The following is a 19,361-nucleotide window of genomic DNA, read 5'->3' on the forward strand; positions in this document are numbered from 1 at the left end:
GATACTGTAATAAATCCTGTATTGGCACCGCTTTTTTGTCAGGTTTGTTTTTTAATGACTCCGTTTCAATCAGAAATGAGCAAGTTGCTGAAAGACAAGCAAGTCAAAAGGCTGCTTCAGAAAGATATTATGATAGGTGTTTGGTTTTGTGGGTTGTTTGTTTGTTTTCCCCTCTGCAAGATAAAAAGTATTGATTGAGAACTATAACCTTTGGGAAACGAGTTCAGGTCCCAGGATCAAAAGGTTGGACTCCACTAATGTAAGTTATGTCAGGAGATGGATAGAAGAACATTTTAATGAACAGATTGTTCCACAGACACTGGGAGTGGGACGGAAAGATGCACAAAGGAAAATACGATTGTGAAAAGAAATTAAGATAAATTGTCCTCAGACCACTTCTTCTTATCCTTCTACATTTCATGGCCTTCCTTCTGCTGTTAGTCAGGGCTATCTCACTACTACAGTGAGTGTGGAGGTCAGCATGAGGTATTGACATTTACTGGCAAGCAAGTAAATCCGTAATAGGGATTGGTCCTGGTGGACAGCAGGATGACCATGAGCCAGCACTGCGCCCTTGTGGCCAGGAAGGCCAATGACATCCTGGGGTGTATTAGAATGGGGGTGGTTAGTAGGCCAGAGAGGTTCTCCTTCCCCTCTACTCTGCCCTGGTGAGACCACACCTGGAATATTGTGTCCAGTTCTGGCCCCTCAGTTCCAGAAGGACAGGGAACTGCTGGAGAGGGTCCAGCGTAGGGCAACAAAGATGATTAAGGGAGTGGAGCATCTGCCGTATAAGGAAAGGCTGAGGGAGCTGGGGCTCTTTAGCTTGGAGGAGACTGAGGGGTGACCTCATTAATGGTTATCAATATACAAAGGGTAAGTGTCATGAGGATGGAGCCAGGCTCTTCTCGGTGGCAAACAATGATAGGAAGAGGCAATGGGTACAAACTGGAACACAGGAGGTTGCACTGAAATATGAGAAGAAACTTCTTCTCAGTGAGGGTGACAGACACTGAACAGGCTGCCCAGGGGCTTGTGGAGTCTCCTCTCTGCAGACATTCAAAACCCACCTCCACACATTCCTGTGTAACCTCATCTGGGTGTTCCTGCTCTGGCAGGGGGATTGGACTGGGTGATCTTTCGAAGTCCCTTCCAATCCCTGACATTGTGCCATTCTGTGATTACTCGGAGCAACAGGCAGCCTGATGCTGTGGGCCCTACTTGGTGCTGTGTGCGGCTGTGCCCCGGGCACGGCAGAGCGGGTGTCCCCAGCAGCCCGGCTGTGTCCGCCGCGGGGCAGGCCAGGCCAGGCCAGGCCGGGCCCGCGCTCCTGCGGCGGGAGCAAACCGCCGCCTCTGGCCCCGGGGCCGGGCACGCGCCTCACGCCGGCGGGACCGCCCGGGCCGTGCAGGCCGCTCGCGCGAGTTCCGCCCCGGCCGGTTGGCTCCCTCCTCCCGCCACGTGACCCGCCCGCCCCGCCGTGCTGGCGCGTGCCCGCCGCTTCCGGGGGGCGGTCCGGGCCGCGCCGTGCGGGTAAGTTTGGCGGAGCGGGCAGGGAGCGGCGGTGGCGGTGACATGTTCGGCAACGGGCTCAGCTACAGCGAGCAGGGGGGCGAGGCGGCGCCCGAACTGGTGCAGGAGGCAGCGCCCACCACGACACCTTCGGCTCCCGCGGCCTTCGGGCTCTTCAGCAGCGACACCAAGAAGTAAGGGGGGCGGCCCGTCCCTCGGGCCCGCTCGGGGCTGTTGGGCGGGGGCGCGGTGGCCGGTGCGGGGCTGGCGGTCCCAGCCCTGGGGCGGTGCGGGAGGAGTGCGGCCTCGGGTTTCCTCTCGGCGAGGGGCAGCTCCGGGGACCGTGCCGGGGAAGCGGTGCCTCGTTTCGCCGCTTCTACCCACTGGTGACTCGTTGGGAAAGTTCGCTTGCTCACCTTTGAGGTCTTCATAGCGGAATAGGTAACCTGTAAAGTTTTTTGGTTGGTTTGTTTGAAAAAGCGCTAAACATTCCCCTGCCCCGCTTTTGATAGCTAACCACGCTGGCGTTAGTTCAATTTTGTCTCGAAACTTATTTAAAAAAAAAAAAAAAGTCCTTGGAAGTATCTGTGGGAGTTGTGTTTGGAAATGTAGTTGATCATGGTAAAGTGGCCCACTTGAGGTGGGTGTCAACAGTGTTGTGTCTCAGTCACAAGTCAAAACGAGGAAGTGGAGAAGGGAAAAAAATCTCCCAGAGCCGAAATGCACAGGCACAGAAAGCCTTCAGTTCCTTAAAGGAAAAGTGAATTGGAGAGAGAAAAAAAAATGTGTCTAAATGGGAGGACGAGGGGTTTGCTAAGCTGGAATTGTACGCTACAACAAATTGGAAATCTATTCGGAGAGCAACCAATAAAAAGCACCATAAACTAAGGTCTCATGTACATGAGAAAATCAATCACTACTTCTTCACTTTGATTGTTCTGCACAAAGAGAACATCCATGCTCTAGAAACCTCAACTGATGTGTTTATTCTTGTGCCACACCAAAGTAAATTACAGCAACATGAAGCTGCTGTCACTCTGATGCTTAGCTCTGTGAAACAGCAGATGATAGGCCTCCTCAGCGAGACAAGTCACATTTCTCTTCCTCTGCTATTTCACTAATACTTTGCTTTTTCATTCTGTTCCAGTTAAGATCTTTGCTACTTTAGCATAGGTGCCCCTCTGCTGACGTGTGTGTTGTAGCTGATTTAAGTTGTTTGCACCCTTCTTTTCTTGTCCCCTTCCACAGAAATAACTTGGCACTTTATTTCTTAACAATTATTTTGCTGCTTCTTTTTCACAGAGGGGTGTACTCTGATCATTGGTCATGGCCATAAGTCTCTGTATAACTCATTTAATCCTAGACTTCAGACTTTTTTGCAGATGAAGTATAGCTCTCTATGTTTTATCAGATGGAGAAGCTGAAGTGACAAATTCTACCTGAGGCTGCCCAGTGTCCTGATATGTTTTGTACATGTGTGTATATGATTGTCTTTCAATCCTGAGGAACCAAAATAGCTTGTGAAATGTATACATGCCTTATTGATTGCTCCTCCAGGCTTGTTCTTACACTTACAGGAGGGAAGACTCATCTTCTAAAGGAAGGGCTTGAGAAGACAGCAGGGATTGATCTCTGTGGCCTTTTGTAGCTGGAAAAGAAGTTCTTGTAGAAATAGGAAGTTATCCATGATTCAGACCTGTGTGGGTGAGCTCTGAGTATGGATTGGACAGTTGAGGAACAGACACTGTGCAGGGAGGATGGTGGAATTTGTGTAGTGTGAAAAAGCCACTGGACTACAAGTGAGGTTTATTATTAGAAAAGCAGACTGTGTTGCAGTCTGTTTGGAAAATGCAATAGTCTTTTATCAAGCAAATAGCATGTATGTTATATAGTCCACACTGGTAATAGCCAAAAAAAGTCCTTATTGAGAAGCAAACAAAATTTCCTTAGAGCAGAAATGGAACTCTTCTCAGAACAGGGACTGTGTAGCCCACATATGGAGAGCATCATATGTTTTGGTGGTTTGGTTTTGTGTTCTTTGAACTGGGCAGAACTCATTCCTCCTTACAGAAAAGCACAAGATGTGTCTCTGTTTTCTAAAGTGTGGGGACAGTGGAGTATTCCACCAGTGAAGATAAAATTACTGCTGTGGCTTTTCAGAGTTAGTTTTCTGGATCTCTCTTGGTTGTCATTCAACACTGCTAAATATGATGTTAGGTATGCTTATGTCCCATATCACTGTGGTGTTTCAGTGCTTGGCAAACTTTTTATTGCTGAGAAGGGGGATTCTGCCTTAGACCTAATGATGGTGCAAGAAGTACTCCTTCTCAGCAGTGGGTCATATATACAATACGTGGCCCAGAATGTTGCTGGACTGTTGGACCAGTCCGGTAACTGTTGAACCAGAGACCTGCACTTGCCTGTTGCCAGTTAATCTTAATAATATTGTGTGGTTAAAGTATAAATATCAAGGTATTGCTGTAAACACTTTATTTAAAAAATTCAAGTCTCTTTGTGTTGTCTGTCTTATCCTGTTTGTCATGAAGAGGAAGTAAGCCAAAATACTTCTGAAGTAAACAAGTAGTTTATTAGGATAAAATGTCTTTGATCTTGCAGCATTTATTATGTAGAACAGCCTATGACAAGTGGATTAAAGAGGCAAATATAACTTGCCTATTAGGTATGTATTGCTTTAAAAAGCCTTTTGGTTAGTTAGATCACTTCAAATATGTCAGAGGTGGATCTCATGTTCAGTGGATGGAAGCTTTCTGTTGATTCTGTTAAATGTCTCAGTAACTGAATAATTAAAAGATCTTAAATACCTGAGATGAGTCAGTCTAAACTTTCTTGTGCAGAATGGGCCCCACTGCGTGGCTGGAGGTACTTTCTCTCTCCTTTTCCTCTTCTTCTTCCACACTTGTCACATGAGCTGTACTTGCATATTAATAGTTACATTTTAGGAGTTTATTCATGTATCCAGGTAGGTAGTCTGACACTTGCCTGTGAACTGGTTATCTTCCAGACATAGGTCTCTGTAGGTGCTCCAGATGTACTCCATTCAGTTGCCCCCCACATGTTTGGAAAAGAAGAAAAAGGGTCAAGCTGTGGGCCACCTGAATAATGGAAGTGGTTGGCAGACAAGTTTTTGCCCTTAACAGGAGTTTTCAGCAGAGAATTAGTAAGAGCTAAGGGGTCATGTAAGTCTTATGGACAAGCTGAATCCAGCCTGTGGACCTCAGGTTATTTCTAGATTGATGAAATCCATGAAGTAAGTCCTGCCTACTTGGAAGGCTGTCAAAACCACCTGTGTATTGTAGAGAGATACTATTTGATGCACGTCACCTAAGTTAATAGGATGTTTTTATATTTACAGTATTGCTCTATGAAGAGGGATGAAAAGTCTAACTGCCTTCCAACTTTTAAGAGAACGTGGAAAGCTAATTAATAACATGGGATCCATGTTAATTGTCTGCATTAGGGTGCAGCTATTACTGCCTATGGTTAATGGCAGGTGGACATAAAGTTTTCATCGATATTGATTGCATTTTGAACAATATTTACCTGCATGTAATATTACAATCTAATAATGTTTAGTTATTTGAAATTATACAATTTCAGCAATAAACTAGCTATTGCTGTACCTAAACCAAATGTAAAAACTTACAGGTTAACCACATGAGTAGTGTCGGTAGATATCAATTGATAAGTACAGTATTGAAGCAGATGGAAAAATTTATAACATGCATTTTCACCTTTACTGATTTGCATCTTTAAACTATATTCCTGCCAAACAAAATACATTTGTAATTTATTAGATATTTTTTCTGCAGATCTGGCTTATGCATTCTGTTGAGCTATTCATCAGAAAATTCGGCAGGGCTGCAAACCTTTTTTTTTTTTTTTTTTTCTTTTGTCCTGAGATTTGCAAGCCTGTTTTGCAGAGAGCTGATCTAAGGTGTTGATTTCATTAAGATACTCATTCCCCAATTCTCTGTGCAGGAGACTTTTCCAAGTTCATCAGAGCCAAAAACTTGTTTTCAACAGCTGCCAGAGATGTTCTTGGAGTCTTAAATCGATCAAGTTTTGCCTTGGCATATCCTATTCCACCAGTCATGGAAAGGTGGTATGTACATAGACTGCCATTTGTGAAATTCTTGGAGGAGACTCCAGTCCTAATATTCAAACTTGATGCATCCACTAGCTTATTGGCACTGCTACTTTGTTTCCCCATCTGTTATAATGGCATTATGCCCACTAATATGATGATATGCCAGTTTGGGTAGGGTGTACAAGCCAGCAAAGATGAATGGTTTGCATGAACTGATGACTCTACAAGATGAAATCTGAACCCTGTAGTCAGCACCAGGACAGGAACTAAATGCACTATATGAACATGGGCGTGCTATTGCAGAGCACTTCTCTAGCTGAAATCGGTCAGATCTGATGGGAAGTGACACACAGTAAATACATTCTTATTGCCATGCACTTGGCACATACGAGGATGCAGACAGTGAACTGCTGATTTGCTGTGATTCTCTGTAATGTAGTCATTAAATTTTTTTGAGGCTTATTTTATTCCTCAGAAAGGCAAGTTTTATAGTTTAAGGCCTTCACTGTGGTTTCTGCGTATTTATTATGCTGTCATATTTGCCCTAGACACTTGTGATCTGCATCCTGAATGGCATTAAAAATACATTTCTGTAAGACTGTTAGAACATAAAGCTGACACTTGCAAGAAATTCCAGAGTTTCTTAGTTATGCTTTTCTGAAGGCTGTCCTTGTCTGTACCACTCTGTGGTAGTTTTCTTACTTTGAGAAAACCAGAGTTCTTTTGGCATATAAAGATTTGTGGACATACGATATGGACAATAAGTAGGACCAAACCCATGGACTTCAGCAGGGCAAATGTTGGCCTCTTTAAGGTCCTGCTTGGAAGAATCCTATGGGATAGTGCTCTAAGAAGTAGGGTCGTCCATGAGAGCTGGCTGATATTCAAACGTCACTTCCTCCAAGCTCAAGACCAATGCATCCCTACAAGGGAGAAATCAAGTAAAAGTTGTGGGCCACCTGAGGAGTAAGAAGCCAACATGGATGAGTGAGGAACTCGAGTCCAAACTCAGGTGGAAGAAGGATGTTTATGTAATGTGGAAAAAGGGACAGACCAGCTGGGAGGAATATAATGAGGCTGTTAGAGTATGCAGGGATATGGTGAGGAAGGCCAGGCTCTCCAGATGGAAGCAAACCTGGCCAAGGATGTCAAGGACAACAAGAAGGGTGTGTTCAAGTACATCAGCAGCAAAAGGAAGGTTAGGGAAAATGTAGGCCTCCAGCTGAATGCGGAGGGTGCCCTGGTGATGGGTGATATAGAGAAGGCAGAGTTACTGAATGCCTTCTTTGCTTCCATCTTTACTGCTAACACTAGCCCTCAGGAGTCAAAGACTCTAGAGATTGGAGAGAAAGTCTGGCGATAGGAAGACTTTTCCTTGGGTGAGGAGGACCAGGTTAGAGATTGTTTGGACAAACTGGACATCCACAAATCCATAGGCCCCAATGGGATGCACCCATGAGTGCTGAGGGTGTTGGCAGACATTATTGCTAAGCTGCTCTCCATCATCTTTGAAAAGTCTTGCAGAACAGGAGAGGTGCCTGAGAACTGAAGGAAAGTCAACGTCACTCCAGTCTTTAAAAAGGGCAAGAATCACAGAATGTTAGGGATTGGAGGAGACCTCAGGAAGCTACAGGCCAGTCAGCCTCACCTCCATCCCTGGAAAGGTGATGGAACAACTGGACATCATCTCCATGCATGTGGAGGAAAAGAAGTAATCAGCAGTAGTCAGCAGGGGTTCACCAAATGGAAATCACATTTGACCAAGCTGATAGCCTTCTATGATGGTATGACTGGCTGGGTAGACAAAGGGAAAGCAGTGAATGTTGTCTACCTTGATTTTACCAAGGCTTTTGACACCATCACTCACAATATCCTCAGTCAGTATTAGGTCCTGTTCTGTCCAACCTGTTCATCAGTGACCTGGATGAAGAGACTGAGTGCACCCTCAGCAGGTTTGCTAATGATACCAAACTGGGAGAAAGGGCTGACACACCAGAAGGCTGTGCTGCCATTCAGTGAGACCTGGAGAGGCTGGAAGATTGGGCAGAGAAGAACCTGATGAAGTTCAAGAAGGGCAAGTGTAGGGTCCTGCACCTGGGGAGGAATAACCCCAGGCAGCAGTACAGTTTAGGGGTGGACGTGCTGGAAGGTGGCTCTACAGAGAAGGACCTAGGAGTTCTGGTCGACAACAGTTTGAGCATGAGTCAACAATGTGCCCTTGAGGCCAAGAAGGCCAGTGATACCTGGGGTGCATTAAGAAGAGTGTGACCAGCAGGACGAGGGAGGTTCTTCGCCTGCTCTATTCTGCCCTTGTGAGGCCACATCTGGAGTACTGCGTCCAGTTCTGGGCTCCCCAGTTTAAGAAGGACAAGGAATTACTGGTGGGAGTCCAGCGGTGGGCTACAAAGATGACGAGGGGCCTAGAGTACCCTTCTTATGAGGAAAGACTGAGAGAGCTGGATCTGTTCAGCCTGGAGAACGTTGAGAGGGGGTCTCATTAATGTTTCTAAGTATCTCAGGGGTGGATGTCAAGAGGATGGAACCAGACACCTTTCAGTGGTGCCCAGTGACAGGTTGAGGGACAATGAGCACAGACTGAAGCACAGGAGTTCCATCTGAATATGAGGAAAAACTTCTTTACTTTGAGGTTGCTAGAGCACTGCAACAGGCTGCCCAGAGAGGTTGTGGAATCTCCTTCTCTGGAGACACTGAAGACCCACCTGGACACATTCCTGTGCGATCTGGTCTAGGTGAACCTGCTTTAGCAGGTGGGTTGGACGAGATGATCTCCAGAGGTCACTTCCACCTCCAGCCATCCTGTGATACATATGTATATGCTAACACTGTTGTAGGTTCTGGCAGTGACAGTGCCACCTTTGTGGTGATATCTTTAAAATAAGTCTCTTCCCACCATTTTTGGGGAAGCTGAAAAGTACTGCTTCTCACTCTCTCACAATTTCTTCACAACTATCAAATGCTGAAAAGTGTTATGCAAATATCTGCAAATTCTGATTATTGCCCTCAAGACAGGCTGTAAATTGACATGACCACTTCAGTTGTAGCATCACCTCACATGCCACTTCCTCAGCCTTCAGGAAACTCATCTTTGCCAGCAAGGAAGATTTTTCTCTCTCAGAAGCTTCCCTGCAGCATTGGAGGTGTGGACACTGTCAGAAAAGATCCTATGCAGTGGGATTGCAAGACTGATACTTCTCGTCTTTTCTTGTTGCTGGTGAAGTAGTGTATATGACCACTCTACTGATGACAGATAATCTTAGATTAAATCACAGTCCTCTTTAGAAAAGGTTTCAAACTGCTCTGTCATAGTAGCATCCATCTGGTTAGAACTTCTGAAATGTAGGTTGTCTACGTATCTGCGTTGGTGTTAGTGGTGGGCAGCAACTTAACAGGTGTTCATGCACTGGGTTACTCAAACATTGTTCAGGTATTGTAATTTCACAACAGGGAACTGGGAAGATGTTTTATTCAGTTTTAACTTTACTGTTTTCTGTATGTTTCCTCACTGACAAGGATGAGACTGTACCTAAACTATCCAGATGGCAAGTGCTTGATAAGCTAGTGGCAAAGCAGTCATTAAATAAGTTAAATTATGTTGCTTGTCAAACTATAACTAGTGTTGTTCTCTGTGGTTCTCAGCCTTGCAGGATACTACAGTCATCCTGGTTTTCCTCACATCTCTGTAGTTTATCCTTTAAAACTACCAGGTCTGCTTTTTGGGCAGTATGCCTGTTTTTTGCATTGAAAAATTAGGGGTGACTGAAGAGGATATAGGTTACTTCTTTTCTCAGATTCTCTTTAAACCATACTGCAGCTACACTCATAGCCAAATGATCTGAGTCTCCCTTGAAGTAATAGTTGAATTCTATGTTGGTGTTGTAAATTGGTAATAAATATAAGTAGTGTTGTAACAGAAGAGGGTGGCAATACTGAATAGCACCACAAGATGTCATTCAAACAGTTTGTGGTATAGAATGAAACAGTGAAACTCAGATTTCTTAATTTCCTGCTAGAAGAAGACCCCAAATCAACAGCAAAATAAACTCAAATTGCAGCATGTATTTGCTGCCATTTTAGCGTCCATGTTCTATGACTCTGAAATCTATTTACAGATCCTCTTTAAGTGTTAAATTCAAAATTGTTTGCAGTTTAAACAATAATCTGAGCTAGAATAAGCCGATTTAAGGATTTTGCAGTGCCAGTAAAATGTAAAAAATCTGATTTTTATATTTTTATGTATATATATTTATTATTATTCTTTTTAATTTTATGGGGTCACACAGGACCTTCTATAGGACTTTGTTACTACTCAGGTGCCAGAACCAAAGGTTAAGGTGCTCTATCAGTGTGGATTTTTTACTTCCAACCTGGTAACATTCGTAGTATTTCAGACTTCACATTGGAACATTTTGTTGTTCTGCAGGCAAAAAAAAAAATGTCAGTATGCTGCGGTTAAAATATGTTACCCAGGCTGAAGTCTCTTAAAGACTTTGAACACAAGAACAATTCAGTTGATACTGTTTAACTGAAAGCATGCAGGGGATGGAGAACTTTAAAGAAGATATGCATTATTAAAACTCTCTTGAATGGGATTTCTGTAACTTTTGTTCTATAACAGATGGTTCCATAATATCAGAACTGCTGAAGCTTGCTACCTCCTCTGTGGTAGATTAGTTTGCCATTTCCTATATCTTATCTTGCAGTGACACAGTGCTGTCCTTGTGTACAGAGACTGTGTCTCACCACGAGTTCATTTGTTTAAAATTCCCTCTCCTTTCTTAGAGCTGATTAAAACTGTTCCCAGGTTCTGGGGCATACAGACGGCAGGTTGAATCAGAATTAAATTGTTAGTTTGTAACACAGCAGGCTGATAAACTTCCAGGAGTAAAGATTTTGTAGCTAAAGCATAATTGTTGCATCGCCTCCTGGGCTTCTGTTGCAGTTTTAATACCTATTAAACTTCTGCTTTTTACGAAGAAAGCGTTATGGTAAGTGAGTGACTTTGTTAAGTAACTGGGTACATTGGAGTTGTGGCTAAAAAGGGGATAGAATGAGTGTGTATCTTATCAGGGTGGAGTAAGTGTTCTCTTAACAACAGTTGTTCAGAATAGGTAGGTGCAGTGGCAAATTATGTGCTACAGATTATGAATTAGTTTAATGTAATTAAAGGTTTGTGATGGTTACTACAAGAAGACAAAGTAACTGAGAGTGAGGCCCAGATTTATCCCTGACATGGTTGGTTTAAACCTCTGTCATGTGCAGTTGTGCTGACTTAATCTGAGCAAGATGCCATTTCAGTGACCAAGTGTGTGCTAACAAGAGTATGGCGTAGTCAGAGTTGTTTAGTTGCTCTTTGCCATAATCAGCATGAAGAGTGATGCTCAGGGTCCTTTCTCGCATGAGACTCCAGGCTGTTAAAATAGTTTGGCGGTTCTCTTGGCTGCCAACTAGGTGTTTTGGGGGTACTTTTGCTCTTATTTTGGTGCATTGGGGTGGTATTTTTGAAAGGTGTAGTTTGTGTAGTGTGGTGGCTTTTTGTTGTTTGTTTTTTGTTGTTTGTTTTTATGGCAGGGGAGCAGATGGAGCATGAAAGAGAATGAGAACTAGAAAAATCTAACCAGTAGTTTTTATTTACTTTTTTACAGTAATATCTGTAAGAATACTACTAACTGGTAGGCTTGTCATAGACCCTGTCATATCCACACCCTGTTGTATCCAGAAGTGGTGCAAAGGCATATGAAGAAAGCAGTGCTTTGAGGCAGAAAGACAAAAGTAGCATATCTCTTAAAGGCTATGATCATAACACGTGAAAACCTAGAAGAAAGTTAAAAATCATCTTCCTACTTTTAACATTTGACCAGTAATTTAATGAGAATGTATTATTCTGGATGTGTTCTGTGATTTCAATCATGTTGTATCATCACGGGTCTGTCATGTTTGATGCTTGCCATGAGAGAAAGTTAGACAATGATTTTGCACTCCTAATTTACAGTCTCTTACCTTTCAAATTCTTTTATTGAAGAATACAAACCTGTGGTGGTAAAGATTACAGAGGCGGCTTAGTACTGATTCCTTAATATATTAATAATTGGCTCATTGCCTTTTTTGGGTAGATGCTATGAAAAAAAAAAGATTGTATTTCATACCCTATTCATATTATATATAGGTATAATATTTCTAATTATAGTCCATACCTGTGCTTTCAACTGCCAACTTTTTAGGACAGTGGGGCTGTATTATATATAGAGGTTGAGACACTCAACTGCAGCTTGGGAATACAGGGAAACAATTGGGACTCTTCTTTTTCCCCCTCTCAGTCATTTGAGCCCTTCTTGCTCTTAGGAAAAACGGGCTCAGAGACTATTTATTTACTCTTATAAAGGCTTTTTTGCACCTACTGTTGTTGAACCATTACTGTCCTGGTTCATATAGCTCCATATAATTTATCAACTATTATATTAGGCTTCCTTAAACCTGGTTTTGCTGCTGAAGTAATAAAGCTTATATTTCCATCATCTATAATATGTACCTGACTCTGTAAAGCCAGAATTACTCTCAAAGCTTTAGTGGGGAGAGGCCAAGGTATTGATGCAGCTGAAGGGTTGCTTGCATGTTCCCGAGCTCCTGGCAAGTGAACATAGATGATAAAGAAGTTATTTGTCTAACATTGTGTACTGAAGATCTGTCACTTCAGAATAACTAATTAATATAGAAGCATGAACAGCAGTGTGAAGCTTGCATTTATGCTTTCTGTTCTAAGGATTATACTTAAGGATTGAAATTCGCTTACATCTTCTTAATGCTTGGAAGATGGCAATATTTTTGTACTGTACAATAAACTATATTATGAAAGACTGCAATGCGTTTGCCTTTCCCATTGTTCATTGAGGCTGCTGATAAGAGTTGTTTTTGGAGGGAAATGACCTTTGAAATCTGTGTAGGATATTTGTTTCTAGAAGTTGAAACAGCAAGGGAGTGGGTATCCTGTGACTTAATAAGATTTTCTTTTTTGAGTAGACCTCAGTCTCAGCAGGCAAGCTGGGTTGAGTGTGTGTGGTTTTTTTATTGTTTTTTTTGTGGTTTTTTTTTTTTTAATACTGTACTTGAAAGAATGGAACAGAATTCTACAATGCTGGGTAAAATAATTGAGGTGTCTTGCACTATTAAATCTGCTCTTAAAGGGCAAAACTTTGAGGTTACACTGAAGCCATATCTAACCGTAGAAGAAAAAAGGCTTGCTGCTGCTGATTCTGATCCATACGAATATCTGGAACGATATTTTACTCTGTAAGTATGTAATGCTTGCTAATACCAGATTATAATTTTTAGAAAAGATTGAAAGAAATACATCAGTTCATGTAGCAATTAATTTCCAAATGGATTCATCAAGAACTTGTCATTTTTTATTTTTTATTTATTGGTATTTTTTTTCCATGGTGGTGCATTTCTCTTATGAAATGAAGGCTGTAACCAGGTCTTCATGTCTTAATTTCTTTGGTTTGTATCTTAGCTGTTGACATTTCAAAATGTTTTAATTTGAAATGTGTGATGGAATATTTTCTCGAAGCAGTTAGAAGTACATTTCATTTTTAGATACATCTTTATTCTGTCCTTATGTCTAAAATTCACCTTTTGCCTTTTTAAAAAAATATTTTTTACACTGGTAACTCAGTCATCCTGTGATAACTGAATGCTTTTGTCATTCCTGTCTTCTGGGAGGTAGTCTTCAGCATGTACTTTAATTTGCTGCTGTATTACTTCCTCTATTTGTTGCTACTTGATCCCATATTTCACAAAACACTTGGTTTTGAAAAAGCGGTTAGACTTAAATTGGAAAAGTTGCTTGTAGATATCTGCATCCTTAATTTTGCATGTTTTTCTTTTGGTTTATTAGGAACAAATGGTGTTTGGGTTTTTTCCCCATCTGGTTGTGGTTCTTAAGTTTGTGGATGTATACTGAACTGTGTGGGTAGTGTGGATTTCTCAAGGAGAGGCACAGGTAGATGCAGTACTGGGTCTGAAAATACAAGGAAAATCTCAATTAAAGTGACTCTATGCCTTGCAAGTAGTAAAAAATGCTATTTAAAGGTTTATGAAGAAATGGATGGCAACATTTTATCTCATTGTAACTAATTCTGGCTTTGGCTTAAACCTCTTTTTCTCCCCATCTGAAATACTGAGGGCAGTGATAAATCAGAATATATCTAGGTTTCGCATTCACTTTTGAAATTCTGTCTGAATTTCTGTGTTGCCCTCTACAATGTGAAAACTCACAGGGTTTGTAAACTTGGAAAGCTTTTGGAGTTTTTTTAAATATTGCAAGTATCCGTTCTTGAGCCATTGTTTGCTTCATATTTTTTAGTACTTGAGCAATCTAGGCATTACAAAAGGCTATTTCTTCAAAGAGTCTTTTTTGTAAACTTTCAGAGTATACACATGCAATTAGACTGTTATCCTTTGCATCTAAAAAGCCAAGCATGGTGAGGTTTCTTACTAGTCGTGGCTAATGAGAAGCTATATCTGTTAGAGGACATCCTTGCTGACTTAATATTTCTGTGTGGGAATTTTATTTCAGCTGTAAAAAGTGCTTGAACACTACATGTGTCTAATCATTGAGCTATCAATCTTATGGCGTGTGGAACAGATGTATTGTACTATAGATCTGAGGCTTTTAATCCTGAGGACAAGGGACAGCAGTTTACAATCCAGAAAGGCAGATGAAAACCTAAAGTTACATGCTTGATTCTCGTTGAGATTTGGACCATACTGAAGTCTGCTATTGGACTTTTTGGTGATTTATGTAAGCTGATATTATATTGTAATACAGACATGTCAGCCTCAGGCTATTACATTGTGGCTCTTACTGGGCAAAAAGTGAGGAGTGAATGAATGAAACTGAGCTCTTCTCTTGCCTCAGGACTTCAGCTTTCAGCTAACAGCAGATTAAAGTTGCATGGTCTTGCATTATTGTTGGAATCTGATAGATTCTTCTACTAACACTTCATTATACAAGGCCGGCGTGGTAACAAATACAATTTAAAAGTGAGCAAGAAGCGGCAGTGCTTCACCCGAAGTTGCTGAATTGATGCAAGAATATAAAAATAGTATTCTGATTTTATTTTTTACTTTTTTCTAATTGATGTTTTACTGTGCTTCTACCACAGAAATGAAGACCTAAAACAGATGTTGGAAAGCAGTAAAGATTCTGCAAAGCTGGATGCTATGAAAAGGATTGTTGGGGTATGTGATTTTTTTTTTTTTAATTATTATTACTTTTATTTGTTAGGGTATCTTTTCCATTATTGTTTTTAGTTCTTGGATATGAATACTGTTTTTGTTTTACAGATCCTCTACCAACTCAGCATTTGAGTCTTTAAATGGTATTTAAGGAAGTCCTTACTTTGGAATTTTGTGTAGAAATTGCACTATCAAAATACATGCAGCCATATAATTTTAAAATGTTTACGTAACAGTGCCAATATGGCTTTAAATATCAATTTTCAGTAGGGAGGTGAGATCTTATAGAGGAAATGGTTCCTTCAGAGGAGCCTCTCATGCTGCCTTAATTCAGCAGACAAGAAACAACAGAAATTTGTAGGAGTAAAATGACAAATTGTGTTTACAGTTTTTACTTTTTTAGATTATATAAGATACAGGTTGTATCATGCAATCATGGTCTTTCCCCCAACTCTAAACTTAGCAATATCTCCTTTCAGTATCCCCTAGTGATGAAAATTTTACTCAAGCTGGTTGTCTTCTGCTTTTGCCTTTGATCCTAGTCCTGCCAAAGAATCAATTACCTATTGGATCTGAGTAACCTATCAGCTACTATTTCATAGAATCATTTAGCTTGACCCTTAGGATCATAGAGTCCAAACGTTAACATAAAAACTGCCAAGTCTGCCTCTAAACCATGTCCCTAAGAACCTCATCTACATGGCCTTTAAACACCTTTAGGGATAGTGATTCAACCACTTCCCTGGCAGCCTGTTCCAATGTCTGACAGCCCTTTCCGGGAATAAGTTTTTCCTAATATCCAATCTAAACCTCCCCTGGCACAACTTGAGACCGTTTCCTCTTGTTCTAACACTTGCTGTGTGGGAGAAGAGACCAGTACTCACTTTGCTATAACCTCCTTTCAGGTAATTGTATAGAGTGGTAAGGTCTCCCCTCAGCTTTCTTTTCTCCATTTCATAACTTCAAGGGGGTTTTTTGGTGAAAGGTTTCTTGGCTCTTCTTCTCCAACACAATGTGCAATTGCCCAGGGTTTGACTCGTGTGAGTCTGGCACACAGAGGTGCTGTTGCAAGAAATCGTGTCCTTTAGAAGCGTCATAGTTTCAACATGTGGTAACTTACATTCTTCTGCTTCCCTCGGAAAAGATCGTTCTTCTGGCTTTTACTATGAGTGGGAGGGTTGGGGAGAGTTATCTGCTTTTCCCTTGGTTTTCTTTTTAAAAAAAGTGGCCAGATCTTTATCTGTATTTGGAGACTGTTGCAACTGAATGTATGTGTGTATGTATGTATATGGGGGAATCAGAAACTATTAAATTGATTCAGGTGTAAATTTTAAACCAAGGCTTTACTAGATTTTTTTTCCCCATTTCTTCCTGTGGACAATGCTCTCATTATGAGCGCACAATAAGCAAATACACTTATTATAAATACTTGCTATGGTTACATATTCAAAGTAGTTCTTAACAACTTTTTATTTAATTTCCTGTAACAGAAGTATATGATACCATAAAGCTGGACATGTGTACTTAGCTGTGGTCCTTGATGGTCTTAAGCTTAGGTGATCAGGCAAGGAGGTCTTCAGCAAGGGAAGGCAGAACTAAATTGAGCACACTCTTTCTTCTCCACCTACACTTACCAGTTCCAGATTTTTGCCCTTCTGTAAGTTCTCAGTCCCCATTCCAAATGCTAGAAGAACACTACTCCTCAAGATAGCAGCAGACACCTTCTGTTTCTTGGGTGTTTTTCCATTGCTCAGCTGCTGGTTCTTTTCTTGAAGCAGAAACAGCCTTCTAGCTCATAAGATTGACTGTTTTTGACCACAAGTGAGTTGTTTGAATTCCTGGATTCGCTGTTTTTAGTCTCTTCTATATTTTCCACGTATTTGCTGTTATCTTGTGTTTAAACTGTGTTTCATAACAGATACCTGGTACCAACCTCAGGTTCTCATAATAGACAGTGAGCTTTATAGGCCAGGACTGGGACCTTGCAGAATTAGCACAAGGCCTTGAGGCAGTGGTGATAAAGTTCTTGTTGGGCACAAAAATCCCTATGGGTTACCAGTTGTGTGCTTACATCTAAAGAGTTCTCAGGGATCAGATATGTTCTCCAGAGATGAAAGGCTTCCTCTAGCCTTATTATTAGTGGAAAAAGGAACTCTGTTGTTGAAGTATTGTTTAACATGTCTCACTGGAATGCTTATTTTCACTAATTTTAGGTAGGGCGAAAAGCTGTGCATAACAATAGTTTTCTTACTCTTCTAGTAGACTTCAAGACCTTCCTTAGTCCATGTAGGTGTGATGGAAAAGTACCAGGATAACAACGCTTATAGCTCATTTTGCTGCTTCTTCCTCCTCTAAGGTGGTTTCCAAACCTTCTCCCCAGGAAAGGGTTTCATTACAAATGAATCTCTCCCCAGGAGAGATTCATTACAAATAAAAACAAATCTGTCTTGCAGAGAGTGCCTTTTAACTATGTAATTTCAAGCCTAGGAGTAATCCAGTTTTGATCTTTCCACTCCCCCTCTTACATGAAGATGTCTAAACCTGCCTTCCACTCAGATAGGTATGTGTAACTTTAATGATAAATGTTTTTTTTTTTTTAGTCAGTATGTTATTTTTTATATTTCTTCCTTACATACATGGCACAAAATAATGATAGTCTTGGAAGATAACAAGCAACACTGCTGGTTTAGAAATTAATTCAAAGTGTATACAGAACTGAGTTTATTCTACTGTGTGCATGAGAACACAGTAGCTGATACTTCTTTTAAAACATACACTGATATTACAACAACCAAGATATTCATGTTGCCAGGTCTTGAAACCTGTCTAAACTTCACATCTGGGAAAAAAATCTCGGTGGGATTTTGCTCATAAAGGTTTTGGAGCATAAATTTAGGAAACAAATTCACATGCCATCTCTGTCTGTCTCTTTCATGAAAAGTAAGAAGTTTAGTACACCCTGACATTAAATAGCACTTCTTCTAGAATGAAAGTTTCTGTCTGTGCAGGAACTCCAGATACACAATTGGAGAATGTCTAGGCACAGCAACAAAAACGACATGATAGACCTTAGTCTTGGAAAGAACCATTATGTTCTTTCAGGTTAATGATCCATGGGAAAGGAGGATTTAGGCTAATAGTTATGACTTAATGAGTCAAAATACACTCTTTTAAAAGACCCTAAATACATATTTACATGGTACACTAGAGCTATTATGGTTGATAAGTTAAATAATGCAAGTAATGCATAGAGTCATACTGTTACAGCCTGTCAGGGAAGTCTAAGGATCATCCTAACTCCTGTTGCATCAAGATGAGATGATTGATAATATTTTATTCTATGATACTTCTCTGCAGTGCATCTTGCTACTAAGTTCTAGTTGACCCTGATCATTCTGAATCTGGAATTTATTACAAAGATCCTCCAGTCCTGACAGCTGTGGTGTAATTTAGGTTCTTAGTTAAACCCTGTTGAAACTCATACATTGTGCTTGCTTCTTAGTTTGTCACTTCCTGTGCTTTAATACAGCTGCAAGAAATAGTTGGTTAAATTGAAATGTCATGCTGGACTGCTGCTATTAAACCCTTTTGTAAGGCTTACTCAGTAATACCTTGAATTACAACTACCTTTTTTCTTTTTCTAGTTTCTAGTGTCTTTCTTCTAACCTTCTCTAAATATACAATTTGTCAAGATATTGCCTGGTTTTGTGTGTTCTTGCTTTTGTTGCATGAGATCCTAGTTCTTCATGCTCTTAATATGTTTTATCAGTGAAATACACAGACCTGTGAGTTAGGAATATGAAGTTTAATCAGCTGTATAAAGTTGTGGAATGGTGGGGATGCGAGATGGTTTTGAACAGCAGTAACTGCAGTTGCAAACGTCATGATCCTGTGTTGGATCCCTGCATATTTGCTTGTCTTGGTGAGCTCTTAACCTCTCTGATTAGCCTGGTGTTTGGCTGACAGGATCCCGCTCTTGACCATAGCTGGGTGTGCTCTGAGTTTGCATTCAGCAGCACTGTAACTTCATCTAACACATGCATTAGATTCCATGGCTTACAGCATGACCATGATGTACTGGCAGACATTCTGCTGGAATTAGATTTAAGATACAAGAGAGTTGTGCAGCTGTAGTGTATATGGAAGTATTTTATTCCTTCTCATATACTTGGTTTCTTATAAATAACTCCCTCCTTAGACTGTTCAAACAAGGGCTGAAGAGACAATTTTATTGTTTACTACATGCCCTAGTTTCAAATTTCTCTGAGACCAAATATGAAAACTTTCTTAATTAAAAACAAACAAACAAACAAAAAAACCCCCAAAACCCCAGAAAAACAAACAGAAAACCAACCAACACAAAAAACCTGAAACCCCACAGTGGGCTGACTGATCTTGCTTTTACCTGTTGATTTTTGTTGTTGTTGTTCCGTATAAACAGTCTAAGGCCTTTTGTGTTTAGCTTGCTATGGAAAACAACCTCGTT

At 40.9% G+C, this 19,361-nt stretch overlaps 1 protein-coding gene across 1 annotated transcript in view; it reads left to right on the plus strand.

Moving 5' to 3' along the window:
* Positions 1 to 1,529: 1,529 nt before the first annotated feature.
* Positions 1,530 to 19,361, plus strand: part of AP3B1 (adaptor related protein complex 3 subunit beta 1) — a 153,965-nt gene continuing 136,133 nt past the window's right edge. The window contains exons 1-2 of the mRNA XM_080362158.1: positions 1,530 to 1,706; positions 14,803 to 14,878. Of these exons, the coding sequence (XP_080218284.1) occupies positions 1,576 to 1,706; positions 14,803 to 14,878 (207 nt within the window). The 5' untranslated portion in view covers positions 1,530 to 1,575. The remainder of the gene's footprint in view (positions 1,707 to 14,802; positions 14,879 to 19,361) is intronic.

Source organism: Nesoenas mayeri (genome assembly GCF_963082525.1).
Source record: "Nesoenas mayeri genome assembly, chromosome: Z".
Classification (NCBI taxonomy): Eukaryota; Metazoa; Chordata; class Aves; order Columbiformes; family Columbidae; genus Nesoenas; species Nesoenas mayeri.